The sequence below is a fragment of the Delphinapterus leucas genome, chromosome 15 (assembly GCF_059928025.1).
Source record: "Delphinapterus leucas isolate spDelLeu-1000000601 "Yukka" chromosome 15, BTC_Dleu_Yukka2, whole genome shotgun sequence".
Classification (NCBI taxonomy): domain Eukaryota; kingdom Metazoa; phylum Chordata; class Mammalia; order Artiodactyla; family Monodontidae; genus Delphinapterus; species Delphinapterus leucas.
The window spans coordinates 22054686-22076509 of NC_143143.1; the positions used below are offsets into that span (position 1 = coordinate 22054686).

Sequence of the window (21824 nt, forward strand, 5' to 3'; positions counted from 1 at the left end):
AAGTGATTCAGTTTTATATATATATAAATATATTTATATAAACACACATATATATGCCTATGGCTATTCTTTTTCAGATTCTTTTCCATTACAGGTTTTTACAAGATATTGAATATAGTCCCTTGTGCTGTACAGTAGGTCCTTGTTGTTTACCTATCTTAGATATAGTGGTATCTGTTAATCCCAAATTCTTAATTTAACCCTCCCCCCTCCTTTCCCCTTTGGTAACCATAAGTTTGTTTTCTATGTCTGTGCATCTATTTCTGTTTTGTAAATAATGTAATTATCATTTTAATGACTGCAAAGTATTCCATTCATTTTATAAGACATAATTTTGACTGGTCTTCTAATGTGGGACATGTAAATTATTTTCAAATTTTTGTTATCACAGATGGTGCTATGTACTCATGTAGAGAGATTATTTTCATTATTAATTATTTCCTTATGATAAATTCCCAGAATGTGATTTCTGACTTGGACTAGAGACATTTTTGTAGCTCTGTAAGCATAGTGCCAGATTGCTTTCTAAAAGTGTTGTATCAGATTGACTTCTAGGTAGAGCTGCACAGTGACGTAGGATAATAGAAACTCTCTCCTATAATACATAATGATATGAACAATAACAACAGTTTAAGCCTAAAAATTTCCCAGTTACAGCCTGATTCTTTAAACATTGAGAGGTAGAAGATAAGGAGAGAAACAAAAGATCCTGCATGTTGTATCTCTCAACCCAGAACCCACAACCCCACTGTCCTTCTAAAAGTGATGCTGAGAGGAAAGGGGGTGAGTTGACAAAATTCTGAGAGTTCTCACTGGTAATCACCAGTGTGAAAAAAGCAGATGGTAGTGGTGACTGGGCAGCTGTAAAAAAAATGTCTAAGAGAAACCTTTGAGCGTGAAACCCCTCCATAATTTGGTAGGACCTTATTAGGAGTGGGAGAAACTACCAGGGTTTGCATCTTCCAGAGCTCCATGCTGAGTGGGGGATGTGAGCTGAATTTTTCAGGAGTGAATCATGTCTCTAACTGGGGTGGGAGTGGGATGGAAAATTGGCCAAATTTTAGAAAGAGAGTTCAAAGCCCAGGTTTCCTGGCAAGGGCAACTGAGTATTTCCTTTTACCCAACCCCTGTACCCTCAGGCTACAGAAAAGAAATCCACACACCAGTCCTTGAATTGTGGCCAAGAAAGTGAGGGAAATAAACTCACCCTAGATAATGGTGGGGAAAATGTCAAGATTTTACCTGATTATATCAGAGTAAGAACATCAGAAAGAAAGAGACAGAGACAGAGAATGAGAATCTAAAAGAAAAACATGACCTAAGAAACATAAATTATTTGTGTTGCAAGAACTTAGTAATAATATAAATTTAATTTTTAAAATTTATAGATGAACAATGTGCTACTGGCAAAGGGATAGATATATAGATCAGTAGAATAGAATTGAGGGTCCAGAAATAAGCCCCTCATATTTATAGTGACTTGATTTTTGACAAGGGTACCAAGATAATTTTATGGAAAAAGAATAATCCTTTCAACACATGGTGCTGGAATAAATGAATATATACATGTAAAATAATGAATTTGGGCCTCTACTTTACACCATAGTCAAAAATTAACTCAAAATGGATCAAAGATCTAAATTCAAAAGTTAAAATTATGAAAGCTTAGAAGAAAACATAGGTGCAAATGATCATGACCTTGGACAGGCAACAATGTCTTAGGACACCAAAAGCACAAGCAACAAAAGAAAAAATAGTTAAACTGAACTTCATCAAAATTAAAAACTTTTGTGCTTCATAGGACAACATCAAGAAAGTGAAAAGACAACTCACAGAATGGGTGAAATTTCTTTTGCAAATCATATATCTGATAAGGGACTTGTATATAGAATGTATAAAGAAGTATTATAATTCAATGATAAAAAGATAAATAACACAATTTTTAAATGGGCAAAGTAACTGAATAGACATTTCTCTAAAGAAGATATATAAAGGGCCAATAAGCACATGACAAGAACTCAACATTACTAGCATTATTAGCCATCAGGAAAATGCAAATCAAAAACACGAGATACGGGGCTTCCTGGTGGCACAGTGGTTGAGAGTCTGCCTGCGAATGCAGGGGACACGGATTCGAGCCCTGATCTGGGAGGATCCCACGTGCCACGGAGCAACTGGGCCCGTGAGCCACAACTACTGAGCCTGTGCGTCTGGAGCCTGTGCTCCGCAACAAGAGAGGCCACGACAGTGAGAGACCCGTGCACTGTGATGAAGAGTGGCCCCTGCTCGCCGCAACTAGAGAAAGCCCACACACAGAAACGAAGACCCAACGCAACCAAAAAAATAAATAAATTAATTAATTAAAAAAAAAAAAAAAACATGGGATACCAACTCACAACTGCAATGAGAATAATAAAAAAGATGGAAAACAACAAGTGTTGGTGAGAATGTGGGAAAATTGGAACCCTCACATGTTATAATGGAAATGTAAAATAGTACAGCAGCTTTGGAAAACAGCATTTGGCAGTTCCTCAAAAGTTAAACAAACAAAAGAAAGTTAAACATAGAGTTACCATATGACCAAGCAATTCCACTCCTAGATATATGCCCAAGAGAAATAAAAACAGATGTCCACACAAAGACTTGTACACAAATGTTCATAACAGCATAATTCATAATGACCAAAAAGTGGAAACAATCCAAATGTCCATCAACTGATGAATGAATAAATACAGTATATCCATACAATTAAACATTATTCAACAGTAAAAAGAAATGAAGTAATAATACATGATACAATGTGGATAAACCTTAAAAACATTATGATGAGTAAAAGAAGCCAGTCACAAAAGAACATCTATTGGATGACTTCAATTATATGAAATGTCCAGAATAGTAAATCTATAGAGACAGAAAGTACATTAGTGGTTGCCTAGTGTTGTGGGCAAGCGGGGAGATGAGGGACGAGAAGAGGATTTGGGAGGTGACAGCTAAGAGGTATGAGGTTTCTTTTTGGTGCAATGAAATGTTCTAAAATTGATTATGGTAATTACTGTACAACTCTGTGAATATTAGTATATTCATACATACATGTATTTTTAGTAAACGATTGAATTGTACAATTGAAATGGGTGAATTATATCATGTGTGAATTATATCTTAATAAATCTGTCATTTTAAAGTTTGTAGATGAGGTGATAAAACCACAGAATTAGAGAAAAAGAGGCGTTGAGAAACCAAAGAAACAAATTGAGATCTAAACAATGCTATTAATGATCTAATAAATTAGAACCAGCAAAGAATAAAGCATACAAGTCTAGACAGCTAACAAATGGCTTAGAGGAAAGGTTTCAGATAACTACACTTGCTACAGAAGACGAAGTCTAAGAGCAATTATAAAGAATATGACTGATATGGAGACCAAACAGTGCTAATTCCTTTAGTGGATAACCCAATAAATAGTGTAGACAATATATACTAATATATAAATGCAGAAATTTTTCCTAAAATGAAGAACTGCTTCTGTAAATTTTAAGAGTATGCTGTATTCCAAGAAAAACTGATACAGAATAATTGACCAAAAGAAATACTATGATTAAATTATTGGACTTCTAGGATAAAAGAGATTCCATCACGCATCTGTATAGGAAAGAAAAATCAATAAAAGTGGAAATACCTGATGGGCCTCAGACTTCTACACAGCAATCTAGAATGCAAGAAAACACACTGGAACATTGGTCTGCAACATTCTGAAGGAAAGAAAATGTGACATAAGAATACTACTCTTGGGCTTCCCTGGTGGCGCAGTGGTTGAGAGTCCACCTGCCGATGCAGGGGACACGGGTTCATGCCCTGGTCCAGGAAGATCCCACATGCCGCGGAGCGGCTGGGCCCGTGAGCCATGGCCGCTGAGCCTGCGTGTCCGGAGCCTGTGCTCCGCAACGGGAGAGGCCACAACAGTGAGAGGCCCGCGTACCGCAAAAAAAAAAAAAATACTACTCTCGGCCAAGTCACGGTTCAAATACAAAAGGCAGACATTGTCAAACATGCAAGATCTGAGAGAATAGAGCCCTGATAAGTCCCGTCTTGGAAATACAAAATGAAATCAGCCAACTAACAAATCAATCAAGATAAAGAACTCTTGGGGACTTCTCTGCTGGTCCTGTGGGTAAGACTCCACAGTCCCAATGCAGGGGGCCCAGGTTTGATCCCTGGTCAGGGAACTAGATCCCACATGCATGCTGCAACTAAGAAGCCTGCATGCCGAAAATAAGAAGCCTACATGCCACGACTAAAGATCCCGCATGCCACAACGAAGATACCACGTGCTGCAACTAAGTCCTGGCACAGCCAAAATAAAATATAAAAATAAATAAAGAAATAAACATAGCAGAGTGTACATGTCAAATTAAAAAAAAAAACCAAACTCTTAAATAGTCTGTGTTAAAAGCCCTGAGTTTGAGTGTTGAACCTATTTAAATAGAGACCTAAGACTAAGGAATGGGAGAATTATAGTTGCAGAACAAAATGTCAATGTTATAATCCCTGAAAAAGTAAAAGTTATATCATCAAGAACAACAAAAGGAACCAAAGGAGAGGAGAAGGAAGAGTGAGAGTTAATCACGTCATAGTTCATAAAGGAATCAATGAAACTGGTCTAACATCGAGTAACATGTATTTACAAATGAAATGTGATATCAGGATTTACTTCAAAATACCTCAGACAAAGAAAGAAAACAAAAGGGAGGGAGGACGTGAGGAGGGAAGGAAAATGAATATGGTGGTGGTTGGTGTTGGGGAAATGAATGAGACAAGAGTTGCAAAATGTTGAAGATTATTGAAGCTATTGAAGCTAGATAATGGCAGTTTATTATACTATTCTCCTTATTTTTGTGTATTTTTAATTTTTTTCACAATAAAAAGTTAAAATATAATAACAAAGTTGGATTAAATTATTTTTAAAATTATAGTGACTTTAAGCCCTAATGGCTTAAAAAATATTTTAAAATTAAGAAGCATCTTGCTAAGAGGGTAAATATTAAAAGTTTTCATCACAGAAAAAACTGATGAACTGAAATGTTTGATGAACTGAAATGTTTGAACTGATGGACTGAAATGTTTCATCCCTTTAACTGAAGCTCAAGACTCTCTCTCACTCACACACACATACACCCTACAACCACCAAGCCTGCCCTCTTTGGGCCAATCTTAGGCAAGTCCTGTGGAGAGAGAAGCAAGTCACTTGTGCTCACAGCTTGGCTGGCTGGGCAATGGGGCAGGCCCTGTCATGCCCACTGCTGCTGTGAATCACATGGCCTAGCATTTGTCTTGCCGGGGCCTGGGTAATTCTCCATGTCCACTTCAGAAGGTTTTTCTCTTATTTTTTTTTAAATTTTATTTCATTCTGCAGGCTTTGCAAACAGTATTTCATAGACTTCTCATGGCATTCTCTAGATGAGGAAATTGAGAAGGGAGTCATTCACCCGGGGCCCCACAGTGAGTCAGTAAGGAACAATTGGATGGGAGGCCAGGTCCTTCCCTGACACCCTTCTTATTCCCACTCCTCATCTTAAAGTGAAAAAAAAGAAAAAGACACCCACCAATTACAGAGGCAGGGACTTCACTGGGAAAAAGGATCATAGGAACTTTGTGATGCTTTTGTGGGGAAGGTGGGGAGTGGTTCCAGATGGGTACTATGATTGTAGTTTGGAAGAATTGGTGGAGTGGGAGGGCAACTCAGAATCCAAGTTCAAGCATCCTGACTTCTCACAAACAACCTTGTAGCCCTGTAACTCTCCAGCTCTGCTACAACTGGCTTCTGCCTCCCCCCCCAACCTTTCTGCTGTCTCCCTACCTACCAGCCCCTCTAGCCCTCCTCTCCAGCTTGGCCCCCAAGGCCCACCTCCTCCACCTTTCTCTCTCATCAGCACCTCTACTCCCTCCTTCCCTTGTCCTCTTGCCAAACACACCTGGCAAAACCCCAATCTTGGATCAATACACCACCCCTTTTTTTCTTTCCACTCACACTACAGAGCTGCTGAACAGTACAGGAGAAAATCACACAAGCAGAAGACTTGGCATTACTTTCATGGTCTCCAACCTCAGTTTGGGGAAGCAGAAAGACCATAGACTTTGGACTCAAATAGATCTGTTTTGGAGCATAGATGTAAAAACACTCAACAAAATACTAGCAAACCAAATCCAACAATACATTAAAAGGATTATACACCATGATCAAGTGGGATTTATCAATTTCCACAAATCAATCAATGTGGAACACCACATTAAATTGGAGAATAAAAAACATATGATCATCTCAATAGATGCAGAAAAAGCTTCTGATAAAATCAATATCCATTTATGATTAAAAACTCTCCAGAAAGTGGAGACAAACCTCAACATAATAAAGGCCATATATGACTTACCCACAGCTAACATCATACTCAATGGTGAAAAGCTGAAATCATTTCCTCTAAGATCAGGAACAAGACAAGGATGCCCACTCTTCCCACTTTTATTCAACATAGCTTTGGAAGTCCTAGCCACAGCAATCAGAGAAGAAAAATAAATAAGTAAAAGGAATCCAAATTGAAAAAGAAGTAAAACTGTCACAGTTAGAAGATGACATGACACTATACATAGAAAATCCTAAAGACGCTACCAGAAAATGACCAGAGCTCATCAACAAATTTGGTAAAGTTGAAGGATACAAAATTAATATAGAGAACTCTGTTGCATTTCTATACACTAACAATGAAATATCAGAAAGAGAAATTAAGGAAACAATCCCATTTACCATTGCATCAAAAAGAATAGAATACCTAGGAATAAACCTACATAAGGAGGCAAAATACCCATACTCTGAAAACTATAAGACACTGATGAAAGAAATTGAAGACAATACAAACAGATGGAAAGATATATAGTGTTCTTGGATTGGAAGAATCAATATTGTTAAAATGACCATGCTGCCCAAGGCAATCTACAGATTCAATGCAATCCTTATCAAATTATCAATGACATTTTTCACAGAACTAGAACAAATAATCCTAAATTTTATATGGAACCATAAAAGACCCATAATTGCCAGAGCAATCCTGACAAAGGAGAATGGAGCTGGAGGTATCATGCTCCCTGACTTCAGACTATACTACAAAGGTACGATAATCAAAGCGGTATGGTACTGGCACAATAACAGACACAGATCAGTGGAAGATGACAGAAGGCCCAGAAATAAACCACTTATGGTCAATTAATCTATGACAAAAGAGGCAAGACTATGCAATGGAGAAAACACAACCTCTTCAATAAATGGTGCTGGGAAAACTGGACAACTACATGTAAAAGAATGAAATTAGAACATTCTCTAACACCATATACAAAAATAAACTCAAAATGCATTAAAGACCTAAATGTAAGACTAGATACTATATAACTCCTAGAAGAAAACATAGGCAGAACACTCTTTGACATGAATCACAGCAATATTTTTTTGGATTCATCTCCTAGAGTAATGGAAACAAAAGCAAAGCTAAACAAATGGGACCTAATCAAATTTAAAAGCTTTTGCACAGCAAAGGAAACCATAAACAAAACAAAAAGACAACCTACAGAATGGGAGAAGATATTTGCAAACAATGCAACTGACAAGGGATTAATTTCCAAACTATACAAACAGCTCATACAGCTTAATATCAAAAACAAACAACCCAATCAAAAAAATGGACAGAAGACCTAAATAGACATTTTTCCAAAGAAGACATACAGATAGCCAACAGGCATATGAAAAGATGCTCAGTATCGCTAATTATTAGAGAAATGGAAACCAAAACTACAATGAGTTATCGCTTCACACCAGTCAGAATGGCCATCACCAGAAAGTGTACAAATAATAAGTGCTGGAGAGGGTGTGGAGAAAAAGTAACCCTCCTACACTGTTGGTGGGAATGTAAATTGGTGCAGGCACTATGGGGAACAGTATGGAGGGTCCTCAAAACACTAAAAATAGAGTTACGATATGATCCAACAATCCCACACCTGGGCATACACCTGGAGAAAATATAATTTGAAAAGATACATGCACCCCAATATTCATAGCAGCACTATTTACAATAGCCAAGACATGGAAGCAACCTAAATGTCCATCAACAGAGGAATGTATAAAGAAAATGTGGTGCATATATATACAACGGAATGTTACTCAGCCAGAGAAAAGAATGAAATAACGCCATTTATGGCAGCATGGATGGACCTAGATACTATCATATGAAGTGAAGTCAAACAGAGAAAGTCAAATATCATATGATATCACTAGTTTGTGGACTCTTAAAAAAATGATACAAATGAACTTATTTGTAAAACAGAAATACACAGACATAGAAAACAAACTTATGGTTACCAAAGGGGAAAGGAGGGAGAGGGATAAATTAGAAGTTTGGGATTAACATATACACACTACTGGACTTCCCGGGTGGCGCAGTGGTTAAGAATCCACTTGCCGATGCAGGGGACACATGTTCCAGCCCTGGTCCCAGAAGATCCCACAAGCTGCGCAACGACTAATCCCTTGCGCCACAACTACTGAGCCTGTGCTCTGGAGCCCGCGAGTCACAACTACTGAGCCCACGTGCCACAGCTACTGAAGCCTGCGTGCCTCAAGCCCATGATCTGCAACAAGAGAAGCCACCGCAATGAGAAGCCCGCTCACCGCAATGAGGAGTAGCCCCCGCTCACCACAACTAGAGAAAGCCTGCACATGGCAACGAAAACCCAGTGCAGCCAAAAATAAATAAATAAATTTATTTTAAAAAATATACATACTGCTATAGATAAAATAGATAATCAACAAGGGCCTTCTGTATAGCACGGGGAACTATATTCAATATCTTATAGTAATCTATAATGGAAAAGAATCTGAAAAATAATACATATATACATATATATGTGTAACTGAATCACTTTGCTGTACACCTGAAACTAACACAACTTTGTAAATCAACTATACTTCAATTAAAAAAAAAGTTTTCCTGGGCTTCCCTGGTGGCGCAGTGGTTGAGAGTCCGCCTGCCGATGCAGGGGACACCGGTTCGTGCCCCGGTCCGGGAAGATCCCACATGCCACGGAGCGGCTAGGCCCGTGAGCCATGGCCGCTGAGCCTGCGCGTCCGGAGCCTGTGCTCCGCAACGGGAGAGGCCACAACAGTGAGAGGCCCGCGTACCGCAAAAAAAAAAATTTTCCTCACAAGAAAACAAATTCTATGTATGGTGACAGATTTTATAAGAATAGAATCATTTGACATTACATGCATTATATATTATATATACAATCTTTATTAATATAATTTTATAATGTGATCAGTTCACTGTATATATAAGTATTGAATCATTATATTTTATACCTGAAACTAATATAATGTTATTTGTCAATTATACCTCAATTGAATAAAAAAAAAAAGAAACCACTTTTAGGAACCAATATCTCTTGTAGTGAATAATGATTATCTGAAGTTTAGCATGTCCTTCAGTTTCATTTTAGTCTCCTTTTCTTCTAATTTAAGTAAAATTAGATTTAATGTTTTTATTTTTGATAATGTAATATATAAAAATATAATTATATTTTATGTTGTATTAATATAAATCATATATATATATACATAGTGTATGATATATAATATCAAATGATCCTATTCTAATAAAATCCTTTCTTTCATCTACCTATACTTCCATCTTTAATATGTTTGTGTGCCTTGAGAGAGGACTGGAAGGGTTGCCATCAAAAGTTATCTCTAGATGTGAGATTTGGAGCGATTTGTTTTCTTCCTTTTTTGTTCTTTTCAATACTTCCTCTTTATATTATTAAGAATAATTATTTGTATAATTAGCACCTATTATTTCTATACATATAATAAAGGTATTACCCTTTAAAAGGTGTTGTTCCAGGTTATACCGTTACACAACTATGCCAGTACTGGTAGTTATACATTTCAGATGCCTATGGCTGAGGTAGTTAAATACCTCAAATATGAAATGTAAACCCCTGATGTACTAATAACCTATTCTATTTCTTTGGGTCCAGGAAGCATCTATGATTTTTATTTCCTCAAGCAAGGTGGTGGACATTGGTACACATGGACAGAGTATATCACCAAAGAGGAGGAAAATATCCCAGCAGATGCAAAGGTAAAAGAGAGTTATTGGCCATGGAACTTTGGTAATGACCTGATATTCAGCAAAATGGAGAGGTTAACAGCAGGTCTGTGTTAGCATTTTTAAGAACTTACTTTAGAAAAAGGTTCAAACATGAGCTGGACTGAGCCTTCAAAACATGGACTTTAGAATCAGAGAGTCCCAGATTCCTTACTCAGCCTTTACTCTCTCTGCCTCAATTTACTCAACTACACAATAGCAGAAAAAAATACCTAAAGGATGGCTGCAAAGATTGAAGACATTATACATGAATTTGTGGCACACACTGTGTGCTAGATTATGTTGTTGCTATTCTGATTATTATCACTGTCTATAATGCCAGACGGTCATCAGTCCACCTCTCAGATACCTCAGCCAAAAAGATCCTTGCCTTTTCTTTAAAATCCCCAGAGAAAGATTTCCTTAATCAGAATTCTCAGAAAAATGGGTATTGATTAATAGATTTTCTGGTTAGCAGACAATTCACCTACAACTCCTGCTCATTTCCTTGTGGAAAATTTTTTCCAGATGTGCAATTTCATGCTTCTATTTGCAGTTATCTAGTGGACATAATTTATCTTTCTGGGGGTGATTGTAGATTGTTCAGGCCCAGATAGAGTAGTGGGAAGTGGATGGGAAAGTGGAAATACTGACGACAAAGTCAGACACCAGACAGGAGCACAGCTGCTTGTCAAAAGGGTGCAATAAGCAGGAGGGAATGTGTGTTGAGTTCAGGACACACCCTGGAGGCTGAGTCTTGTAAAGAACCCCATAGCACTGAGGCCCTAAACTTTCATTCTCCTTAAAGAGCTTCATCACCTGAGCTCCAGGGGTTTGAAATCTTGCTGGATTCATACAAATAAAAGTCCAATGCAGAAAATATTTTAGTTCTGCTGGGAATTTTTCCTTTGTCAAAAAATTGTTCTAGGGCTTCCCTGGTGGCGCAGTGGTTGAGAATCCGCCTGCCGATGCAGGGGACACGGGTTCGTGCCCTGGTCCGGGAAGATCCCACATGCCGCGGAGCAGCTGGGCCCGTGAGCCATGGCCGCTGAGCCTGCGCGTCCGGAGCCTGTGCTCCACAATAGGAGAGGCCACAGCAGTGAGAGGCCCGCGTACCGCAAAAAAAAAAAAAATTGTTCTAGCCCCTGAAAATAAAAATCTAAGAAACAAAACCTGCTTTAAATTCCTAGTCTTGGTACCTGGTTCTGCATTCAGTATCACTTACTGGCTATGTGGCTTTGGACAAGTTAGCCAGCCATCCTCCAGTCTCAATTTTTTCATCTGAAAAAGTGAGCTAATAATATTCCTGCCTCAGAGGGTTATTAGGAAAGCTGCAGGGAATAACAGAGGCAAAACATCCATAGCTCAACACCTGTTAATTCTCTTCCTCACCCCTTCAATTCCTTTGTTCTATCTGCTCCTTTTACTTTGATCAAATTATTTATCAAAAGAAGCCAAGACTTTTCTCTACCAATATACACAAGGCCACCATGTTGCACAGTCCCTGTTGGTGCCACTTGCATTATGGTCTAGTTTTGCTTTAGGGGCACCATTTACATAAACCATAGTATGAATGGTGCTCCCTAGATCTGCACAACAGCACAACAGTGGCTCCATGTTCATTAGCCCCTTCTAGTCTAGACATTTAAGTAGTAGACATATAAGTAATAGGGATTCCAGGAGCTCAAGACCAAGCCCTTAGAGCCCAATTGGAGCCTGAATACCAGGAATAGTATTGCAGTTTCCATATTGGAAAAAGAGTTAATAGGAACAGCCAAGAATCTGAGCATTAGGAAAAGCAGATGAGGAACAAGCACAGGGAATGGGGGTCAAGGGTCACACCTAACCCTTCTTGAACAAGCAGTATAGGTGGCATACGGGAGGTGGATCTTTCCTGGGGCAAGGCAGTCAGCTTGGTTCAGAGCAGTGGTCTCAGACGGCAGTAGCTATAGACCCATCCTTACTGTAATTGGTGTTTATAATATGACATTTCAGTGGTTAAGAATATAAACCTCGGAATCAGACAAGCTGGAATTAAAATCCTTGCATTTCCACTTACTTGGTGTGTAAGTGAGCTCTGGATCTCAGTTTCCTCATCTCTAAAACAGAGTTTCCTCATCTCTAAAATGCCCATATTTACGTGCAAGATCTAATTTAATCCTCAAAACAGCTCAGTGAACTAGGTGCCATTATTATTCCCATTTTACAGATGAAGAAACTAAGGCCCCTGGAGACGTAAAATACTCAAAATCATAAAGATAAATAAGAGATGGAGCTGAACGGATAGTAAGGATAGAACCCAAGTCTCCTGAATTCCAAGACCCAATCTCCTGGGCTCAGTACCAAGACTCACCATGTCTTTGTGGCACAGGTCTCAGAACTCATCATCCCCACAATGGAAACAGCCCGGCAGTCCTTCTTCTTGAAAACCTACCTGGACCATGAGATTCCAATGCTGTTCGTAGGACCCACGGGCACTGGCAAATCAGTCATCACCAACAACTTCCTTTTCCGCCTTCCCAAAAATACTTATCTGCCCAACTGCATCAATTTCTCTGCCAGAACTTCAGCCAGTCAGACCCAGGATATCATCATGTCCAAGCTGGATCGACGGCGGAAGGGCCTTTTTGGGCCTCCCATCGGGAAGAAAGCAGTGGTATTTGTGGGTAAGTCATTGGCCTGCATCTGGACACACCAAATTCTTCTACTCTAAGCTGCAGCAAAACAGAATCTCCCCTTGTACGGCCACTGTATAGTCCTTTTACTCTCTCTGGAGATAAAATATTTCTGGTTAATATAATTCAGCATTCCTTCCCTCCCCTCCTATTTTCCTTCCTTCCTTCCTTCCTTCCTTCCTTCCTTCCTTCCTTCCATCTTTCCATCCCTTCTTCTCTCCCTTCCCTCCCTCTCTTCCTTCTTTCATTTTTTGTTTCCTGTCCTTTCCTTCATTCATTACCAAGTATTTGTTAACCATGTACTATAAGCCAACTTTTCAGTAAGTGAGGCACAGTCCAGGCCTTTTTGCCTGAGGGAGGATCCCAGTTTCTCCTGGAATGAAGTTGAGCCCGTGGATCAGGTAAAGTTACTTTGTAGTGAGAGGCAGTTAGGTCCAGAAGGGGACTGTGGTGTTTGCCCTCTTGCATCTCCAGAAGCAACTCACACTTTGTGATGAGCTTCTATTCCATTATGTGCCAGATAAATATGTTATCAGTACATGAAGAAGTCTAATAGTTGCTAAATAAATATTTGTGAAATAAGCACATTGAATTTTCCCAGGATTTTATGTTTACAAAGCACTTCCTCATTTATTTTGTTTGAGCCTCACAGCCCCATCAGTTTATTAGCCACCATTATCACTTTACTAGTCAGTTAATTGAGGCTCCAGAGGTTAAATTCCCTGTTCAGGGTCAAACATCTAGAAAATTCTGGAACCACGAGCCAAAACCACGTTTCTTGGTGCCAAATACATTATCTTTTCCACTCTCTTACTGCTGACTCATAAAATTCTCATTTAGTAATAGTAATGCCCTGCCCTTCTGGGTTATCTCATGTCCTGTCTTTAAAATTCATGTATTGATAGTAAATGTTGCGTGTATTTATATCCTTGCCAATTAGTAACAGCTCCTTAAAGGCAGGGATCCTATTTCGTTTCCCTTTCTTTTCCCCCTTTCTCCTTTCCTCCAATCTTTTCTCCCTTCCTATTTTTATGGTATATCCAAAAACAGATCAAGCTTTGCAGCCAAACAGACCTAGGTCCAAATCTCACTTTTTAGCCCTCAGCATACTATTCCATGACCTTCAGTTCCTCACCTCTAACATAAAGGTAATACTCTCTTCCTTATAAAGTTATTATTTTGATTAGATGAGATAATATGTATAAAACTCCTAAAATCTTACGTGACACAAAACTGGGCATTTAATCAATGTTCATTGGAGTTTATTGAGTGCCTTCTATGTGCCAGGACTGAGCAATATGCTATTTTAGAAAATCAATCCCTACCCTGGAGGAAATATGGGAAAAAATTCAATGTCTGTTTGTTAATGCCAATCTGTCAATAAAGCAGGAGAGCCCAGAACCCAGGAAAAGCTCTTCCATTATGGTGAGAATGTCCACTGGCTGAGCTCTGCCTAGAGTGAGGATGTAACAACTGGGCACAGACTCTCCCACGGAGGGATAATCATCTGGCCCCTCCTGTGAGAGCGGAGGAGCCCATAGGCTTACAACCTGTGGCCATGGCTTCTTTCCCCAGATGACCTCAACATGCCAGCCAAAGAGGTGTATGGGGCCCAGCCCCCCATTGAGCTCCTGAGGCAATGGCTTGACCACGGTTACTGGTTTGACAAGAAGGACACAAACAAGCTGGACATCGTTGATGTGCTGCTTGTGACAGCCATGGGCCCCCCTGGTGGAGGAAGAAATGACATTACTGGTACGTGAAGGAGAGAGTTCATTACTCTTCACCCACCCCCTGCAGAGCCAGGCCACCTTCATGAATGGAGGGTTGGTGCAGGGCACTCGTCCTGATGGAAGGTGGAGAAAGGTGTGTTTAGGCTGTAGCCAGAGACACTTGAGTTAGCTTCAAGGCGTGTCATTTGAATATTTCATGTTGGTAGTTGTATGAAATAGGATGGGAAGATGAAAAGAGGATTTGAGGAGTCTTTGGCTAGAGGAACAGAGAGTCCCATGAAGAAGGGAGTTCAGTGTGGACAGCATGTGTTCCAGGAGGGAGGCTAGATCAGAGGTTCTCGACTAAGGGTGCGTGACAGATTCACCTGTTGTGTTTCTCATAATTCTTTGGATTGTCAGAGATAGAACACCTAACCCAAAGTGGCCTAAGGAAAATCATAATGATAATAAACAAACAAACAAATAAGATTTTTTTCCCCTGTCATCTAACACTTCAGGAATATATTTTGCTTCAGGTGCAACTTGATCCATCTAGGTCTACAGATTTTCATACTTTTATTCTGAGATACATCCTTGGTTAAGAATCTTAATGCCATTTCCAGACTTAAGATTCTGTGACTTTGCTCTCCCCTGTGGCATTTGTCTTTTTCATTTGTAAAATAAGGAAGATAAGCAGGGTGATTTTACTTGGGTACACAAACCCATCACCTTCCACTTCAAGTATAGAGCCCAGGGGTACCTTTGCCTTGGGTTTGAGTATAACAGGATCTCAGGCACTTGGCATCTATAAATTCAACACTTCTCTCGCTAGTGAGAGGGAGAGGAACTTGGTATATTACTTTTCTCTAAGACCTAGTCATTCAATAGGAGAAAATATTTGCAAACCATCTGTCTGATAAGGAGTTAATATAAAAAATATGTAAGGAATTCATACAACTCAATAGCTAAACAACAAACAATCTGATTTGAAATTGGATAGAGAATTCGAATAGACATTTTTCTAAAGAAGATATACAAATGGCTAACAGGCACATGAAAAGATGTTCAATATTGCTAATTATTAGAGAAATGAAAATCAGAATCACAGTGAGATATCACCTCACACCTGACAGAATGGCTATTAACAAAAAGTCAAGAGATAACAAGTGCCCTTGTACACTGTTGATGGAAATGTAAATTGGTGCAGCCACTATGAAAAACAGTAGGAGGTTCCTCAAGAAATTAAAAATAGCACTACCATATGATCCAGCAATGCCACTTCTGGGTATATCTGAAGGAAATGAAATCAGTACCTTGAAGAAATATCTGCACTTCCATGTTCATTGCAACATTATTCACAATAGTCAAGTCATGGAAACAACCAAAGGGTCCATGGATGGATGAATGGATAAAGATGTACACACACACACACACACACACACACACACACAATGGGATATTATTCAGCCATAAAAAAGAATGAAATCCTACCCTTTGTGACAACATGGATGGACCTTGAGAACATTATGCTAAGTGAAATAAGTCAGAGAAAAACAAATACTATATGATATCACTTACATGTGGAATCTAAAAAAGCCAAACTCATGGAAACAGGAGTAGAATGGTGGTTGCCGGGGTTTAGGGAATGGGGGAAATGGGGAGATGTTGGTCAAAGGGTACAAATTTCCAGTTATAAGATGAATAAGTTTTGGGAATCTAATGTATAGCATGGTGACTCTAGTTAACAACAACAGCAACAATGGAATTGTTACTTAACCTTATTGTGGCAATCATTTTGCAATATCTATATGCATCAAATCATCATGTTGTAAACCTTCAGCTTATGTATGTTATATGTGAATTATATCTCAATAAAACTGGCAGGGGGTGGAGATCTATTCAAAAGGGAATATCTGTTTCCAGTACATATCATGGAAGTAGTAATTACTAACATTTGTGCAGCCGTTGACAGTTTTCAGGCTATGTCACATATATGATATTTGAGAAGATCCTATAATAAAGACCAGTGCCCAAAGTCTGCCAGGAACACATCTGTAGTCAAGTGAAATTGGGTTTATTAATTTGCTGCAGAAAGGGTGTCTGCACAGCATGGAGAACCATGAGAGTGCCTGGTGAAAGAGAGTTAAATGGGCTTGTGCTGGGTGATGTGAGGAAAGGCTTAAGGAATGAGGGACTCTGGGATTGGGTAATCTCAGGAAGTAGGGACAATTTGATGAGTCGGTATCTTAATTTTTTTCTCTGCTTGGTAAAGAAGTAGAGTCATTCATATTAGCTAGGGGGGAAGTTTTCATGGTTTCAGAGCAAACTTGTTTCTGTCTTGTTCCATCATAGCTAGGGAGTGACCTCGTCTGATGTTGATATTTAATGGAATTGTGTTCAGTGGAGAACTAACAGCCTAGCTGATATTTGCCAGACCAGCCGCCAGCTTTCAGGGCTGAGATGGGAAACCTGAAGCTCAAGGCAGTGTAGTGTGGTGGCTGAGAGTATGGCCTGGCAGAAGACTGATCTGGGTTTAGGTAACATTAGCAAACATTAAGTACTATTAGTATCCTTATCATCAAAAGAGTAAGTGAATTTCTCAAGTTCACACAACTGTGAATGGTTCCAGATCAATGTGTAAAATATTATTCTGGCTTTTTTTTTAAAAAAAGAAAAACCTACATATGTCAAAACATAAGTATAGTGGAGTATATATATATATATATATACATATATATATATATATAATACTTATGTACTGACATATGTATTTTTCTTTTTTTAAAAAAAATGCCATATATATATATTGAAAAGAGTTTTGGGAAAAATGGCAGCAGCTGTGCCAGAATCATCATTTTTGGCTCTTCCCAAATTCCTATAAACAGAGCAACTAGATAGCAAAACCAAAAACCTATAACAACATTTACAACAAAACTAGTTGGCAGAGTATTCCCCACATATTCTAAAGTATAATTGGTGGAAACAAGCCACTGGCAGCTACAAGACCCACATGTTATCTGCATCTGTGTGGGAGAAAGCAGAGGGAAGTATTGAGACATCTAACAGACCTGAGAATGGTTGAACCCAAAAGTAGCAAACAGGTATTCACTGATAAGCATGGCAGCCAATTTGAGAACAGGAGCTGAAGTTGGCAGGACTTTTACCTTCTCAAATAACAAGTAAGCACAATGAATGTGCAGTGAGCTCTGAGGGACTAGAGCATTATAGCCAGTTGTGATTTCTCTAAACTAAAAACCCAGGTCTCCCATACAAGGTGAGACCCTACACTGAAGAGAAACTGGAGTTGAATCAGAATTGAGCAAGTTAAGATTACTAGAAACAAAGGAAAGAGAAGGTCAAAATGAGAGTGAGAGAGAGGAACAGAGGCAGGAAAGTTCAGAAAGCAAGTCACTATATTTTTGAACACTTAAGAAATCAACAGAAAAAGAAACTTTGTGGAGTTAGAAAAGGCATCTGAGTCAAGCCTTCTCTAATTGCATATATAAATATGAGCAAAGAAAAGTATTGAGGTCATGTTTCATAAAAATTAATGTAGGAAGGAAGAGAATAGAGAAAAACACCCCTACTTCAAAAGCACAACAGAAAGACATACTTTAAAAACTTTAATCTGTTACTTCAAAATAATCTGAAAGACACTGATGAGATAATACAAGGCAGGAAAGAATGACATAAATCAGAATTAGAAAAACTTAGAAATTGAATGATGGAACTCAAGAATTAGGGAAAAAAAGTTACCTTAGAAATGAAGCCAAAACTAAAAGGAGCAAAAATAGAATAAATACAATCAGTAATGCCTTAAGAAATAAAAAATTAGAAGGAATTTTTTCATCAGAAAAAAAATAAAGACATACTACAGCATCGATGAACCTTAAAGACATTATGTTAGTGAAATAAGCCAGTTACAAAAGGACAAATATTATATGATTCCACTTATATGAGGTACTCAGGTTCACAGAGACAAAAAGTAGAATGGTTGTTACCAGAGGCTAGGGAGAGGGAAATGGGAAGTTAGGGCTTCATGAGTTTCAGTTGCAGAAGATGAAAAGATTCTGGAGATAGGTGGTGGTGATGTTCACACAGCAATGTGAATGTGCTTGATGCCACTAAACTGTACACTTAAAAAATGGTAAATTTTATGTATATTTTATCACAATAAAATTTTTTTCTAGAAATGAAGAAAGGAACTAAAAGGTTTGAGAGAAAGTAACAAATATTAAAGTTAGGTAGAGGAAATCCAACATACAACTAACAGGAGTGTCTAAAGAAGAAAACTGAAGTTTCTTCAAGGAAGAAAACAGAACTAATAATAAAAGCTATAATCCAATAAAATATGCCCCCCAAAAAAGTATTTTTGAAAATTACATATTGAAAAGGTACATTGTGTACCTAAGAATACAGACTCAAAAATGATCATTACCAAGACTAGTAAAATCACTGGACTTTAAAGAAAAAGAAAACTAGATCATCTTAAGAATTTTCAACTGCAATCTTTATGCTAGAGAAAACGGAATAACATATTTATGATACTTGAGGGAATACAATAAGAGTCAAGGCTTTTATTGCCAGCAAAGCTGACCTTCAAGTATAAAATAAAAACTATTATCAACATGCAAGAACTCAGAGACTTATTTCCATAAGCCCTTTCTCAGGAATCTGTTAGAAAATGGGTTTCACATGATCAAAATAGCTATAAAGAGATCAATATAACAACTGGTAGTGAGCATTACTTAATGTGGTTATTTGTTGAACTAAGACTACATGGGAGAGATTGTAACATATAAAGGCTATATGATTTGATGATGTAGATATTGAACAGTTGAAAATGGAGGGGGATGAGGATAGCACATACAAGAAGTTTTAAACTCTTCTGTTATTGTAATTGGTGGCGGTAGTATATTCTTATTCTGAGTGTGTTGTATGTATAAAGTAGGATTATATGAATGAGTAACTATAGTATTTTCTGTTTCTACTGTCCCTTGTGTCCTTGAGAACCAGGACTCAGTGTGGAGAAAAGGAAATCAAGACGTAATATAGAAGAAGTTAAGAAAAAGCTCTGGAGTCCTAAATTTGAAATATCAGTACTAACTCATGTTCCAGGTCTAAAAAGTAATAACCAACTCATTAACAATAAGAATTCTTAGCACCCAGACTGTGGTCTTGAAATCCAGTTTCCTACTAAAATAAACAAGGCTTCTTGGAGAAATGGCTTATTGCATGTCTGGGGCAGGAAATATACAAGATGTATCTGTAACGTCTTCATATATACCTGTAACGTTTTCATATATCCAATCATGAGAAAGCTTTCAAAGACTACAGAGTCCTGTCAAAAGCATTCAGTTAACAACACAAGGAGGCTCTAACTGGCAAATATGGGGAAATTTGAGCTTCAACAATGATAGTAATTTAAATGGCTTGAAATTTATCAAAAGATATTTAAATCTATGAATCAGTAATAACAATCATAGCTGTTCATCTTCAGAGGATGATTAAAAAAACCAGTTCATTATCTTGAAAACTGATAAATAAATGGAAAGAAGCAAGCATTTATTTTGACTTTCTTATTTGAAGTATACCACTGTACAAGCAAATAGTAGATGAAGGGGAAGTGTCCCTTTCTAAAAATATTCCTAATATTTTAATAAACTATATAGTAAATGAAAAAGAACTAATATAATCAGAATATCGCCATTTGGCAAACTTCAGTGAATTAATGGATCTAGCCATTGAGAATCAGTAGCTACCAACATTGCAGAGGGAGAGACAGCATCATGTGCCCTCTGATGAATGACTACACCACCGCCTATAGTCTGGCCAAAGAGATGGAACCTGAATCTGATTAAGTCTCTAGGCACAGCTGCAAATTGGTAGGAAATACGAAGCGCAGAGGAACCAAATAAATTACACCATGAATATGCAATCAACAAAATCCTGACTGTGGAAACTTCTACAGATCAAACAGTCCAGCTATTCAATAGACAGAAGATAAAAGAAAGGGATGGAGGGGGGAACCTATAGATTAAAAGAGACTTAAAAGACATATCAATTTTTTTAAATTAGCGGGATTAAACTCTGGTATCTAGAAATGAACACATGGTTAATAAAGGTGCGAGATAGCAATTACTTTAAAAGTCAGGGTAGTGGCAACTTTTGGAGGGAGAAATGGAGAGGTCTGTGATTGGGATCGGATATATGGAGGGGCTTCTATGGAGGGCTGGCAAAGTTGTATTTCTTGACATGGATGGTAGATGTAAGGATGTTAACTTTATAATGATTCACTAAACTATACATTTGTTTTGTGTGGTTTTCTATATCTGTGCTTTACTTTATATAGAAAAATACTGTTAAAAGAAGATATGCAGGCAAATCTATAGAGACAAAAAATAGATTATTAGTTGCCAAGGGCCGCAAGGAAATGGGGAGTGACTGCTAGTGGGTAAAGGATTTCTTTTTGGGGTGATTAAAATGTTCTGCTATTGATTTTGGTCATGGTTACACAATTAAAATACTAAAACATCATTGAATTGTGTACTTTAAATGGATGAATTGTATAGTATGTGAATTACATCTCAATAAAGCTGATACATAGTATAACTATAAATATATAGATATCTAACATTGGGTATATAGATACAAATACAGAGATGTAAGAATGTCAGACTAACAGTGGGGAGGGGAGAGAGAATGGATTTCGTGTGTGGGAGGTAAGGGATACTTTCTATAAAAGTATTTCTGAATTGTTCGATTATTTTACAATGATCATATATTGCCTTTACCTTTTCTTTTTTTTTTTTTTGCGGTATGCGGGCCTCTCATTGTTGTGGCCTCTCCCGTTGCGGAGCACAGGCTCCGGACGCGCAGGCTCAGCGGCTGTGGCTCATGGGCCTAGCGGCTCCGCAGCATGTGGGATCTTCCCGGACCGGGGCACGAACTCACGTCCCCTGCATCGGCAGGCGGACTCTCAACCACTGCGCCACCAGGGAAGCCCTGCCTTTACCTTTTAACAACCTTGAGCACTGGACTAGCACTATTACCAGAACTTCTGCAATCATGGAGACGTTCTGTATCTGTACTGTGCAATACAACAGCCACTAGTCACATGTTATCCTTGAGTAGTTGAAATGTGGCTAGTGAGACTGAGGAACTAAATTTTAATGTTATTTAATTTTCATAAGGCTGCCATATTGGACAGCACAGCTCTAGAACATTAAGGCAGAGGGAAAACTCTTCTATAT

General features: G+C 38.3%; 1 protein-coding gene across 1 annotated transcript in view; it reads left to right on the forward strand.

Moving 5' to 3' along the window:
- Nucleotides 1-21824, forward strand: part of DNAH3 (dynein axonemal heavy chain 3) — a 196159-nt gene that overhangs the window by 121236 nt on the left and 53099 nt on the right. Inside the window, exons 41-43 of the mRNA XM_089896064.1 lie at nucleotides 10075-10178; nucleotides 12556-12850; nucleotides 14435-14614. Of these exons, the coding sequence (XP_089752190.1) occupies nucleotides 10075-10178; nucleotides 12556-12850; nucleotides 14435-14614 (579 nt within the window). The remainder of the gene's footprint in view (nucleotides 1-10074; nucleotides 10179-12555; nucleotides 12851-14434; nucleotides 14615-21824) is intronic.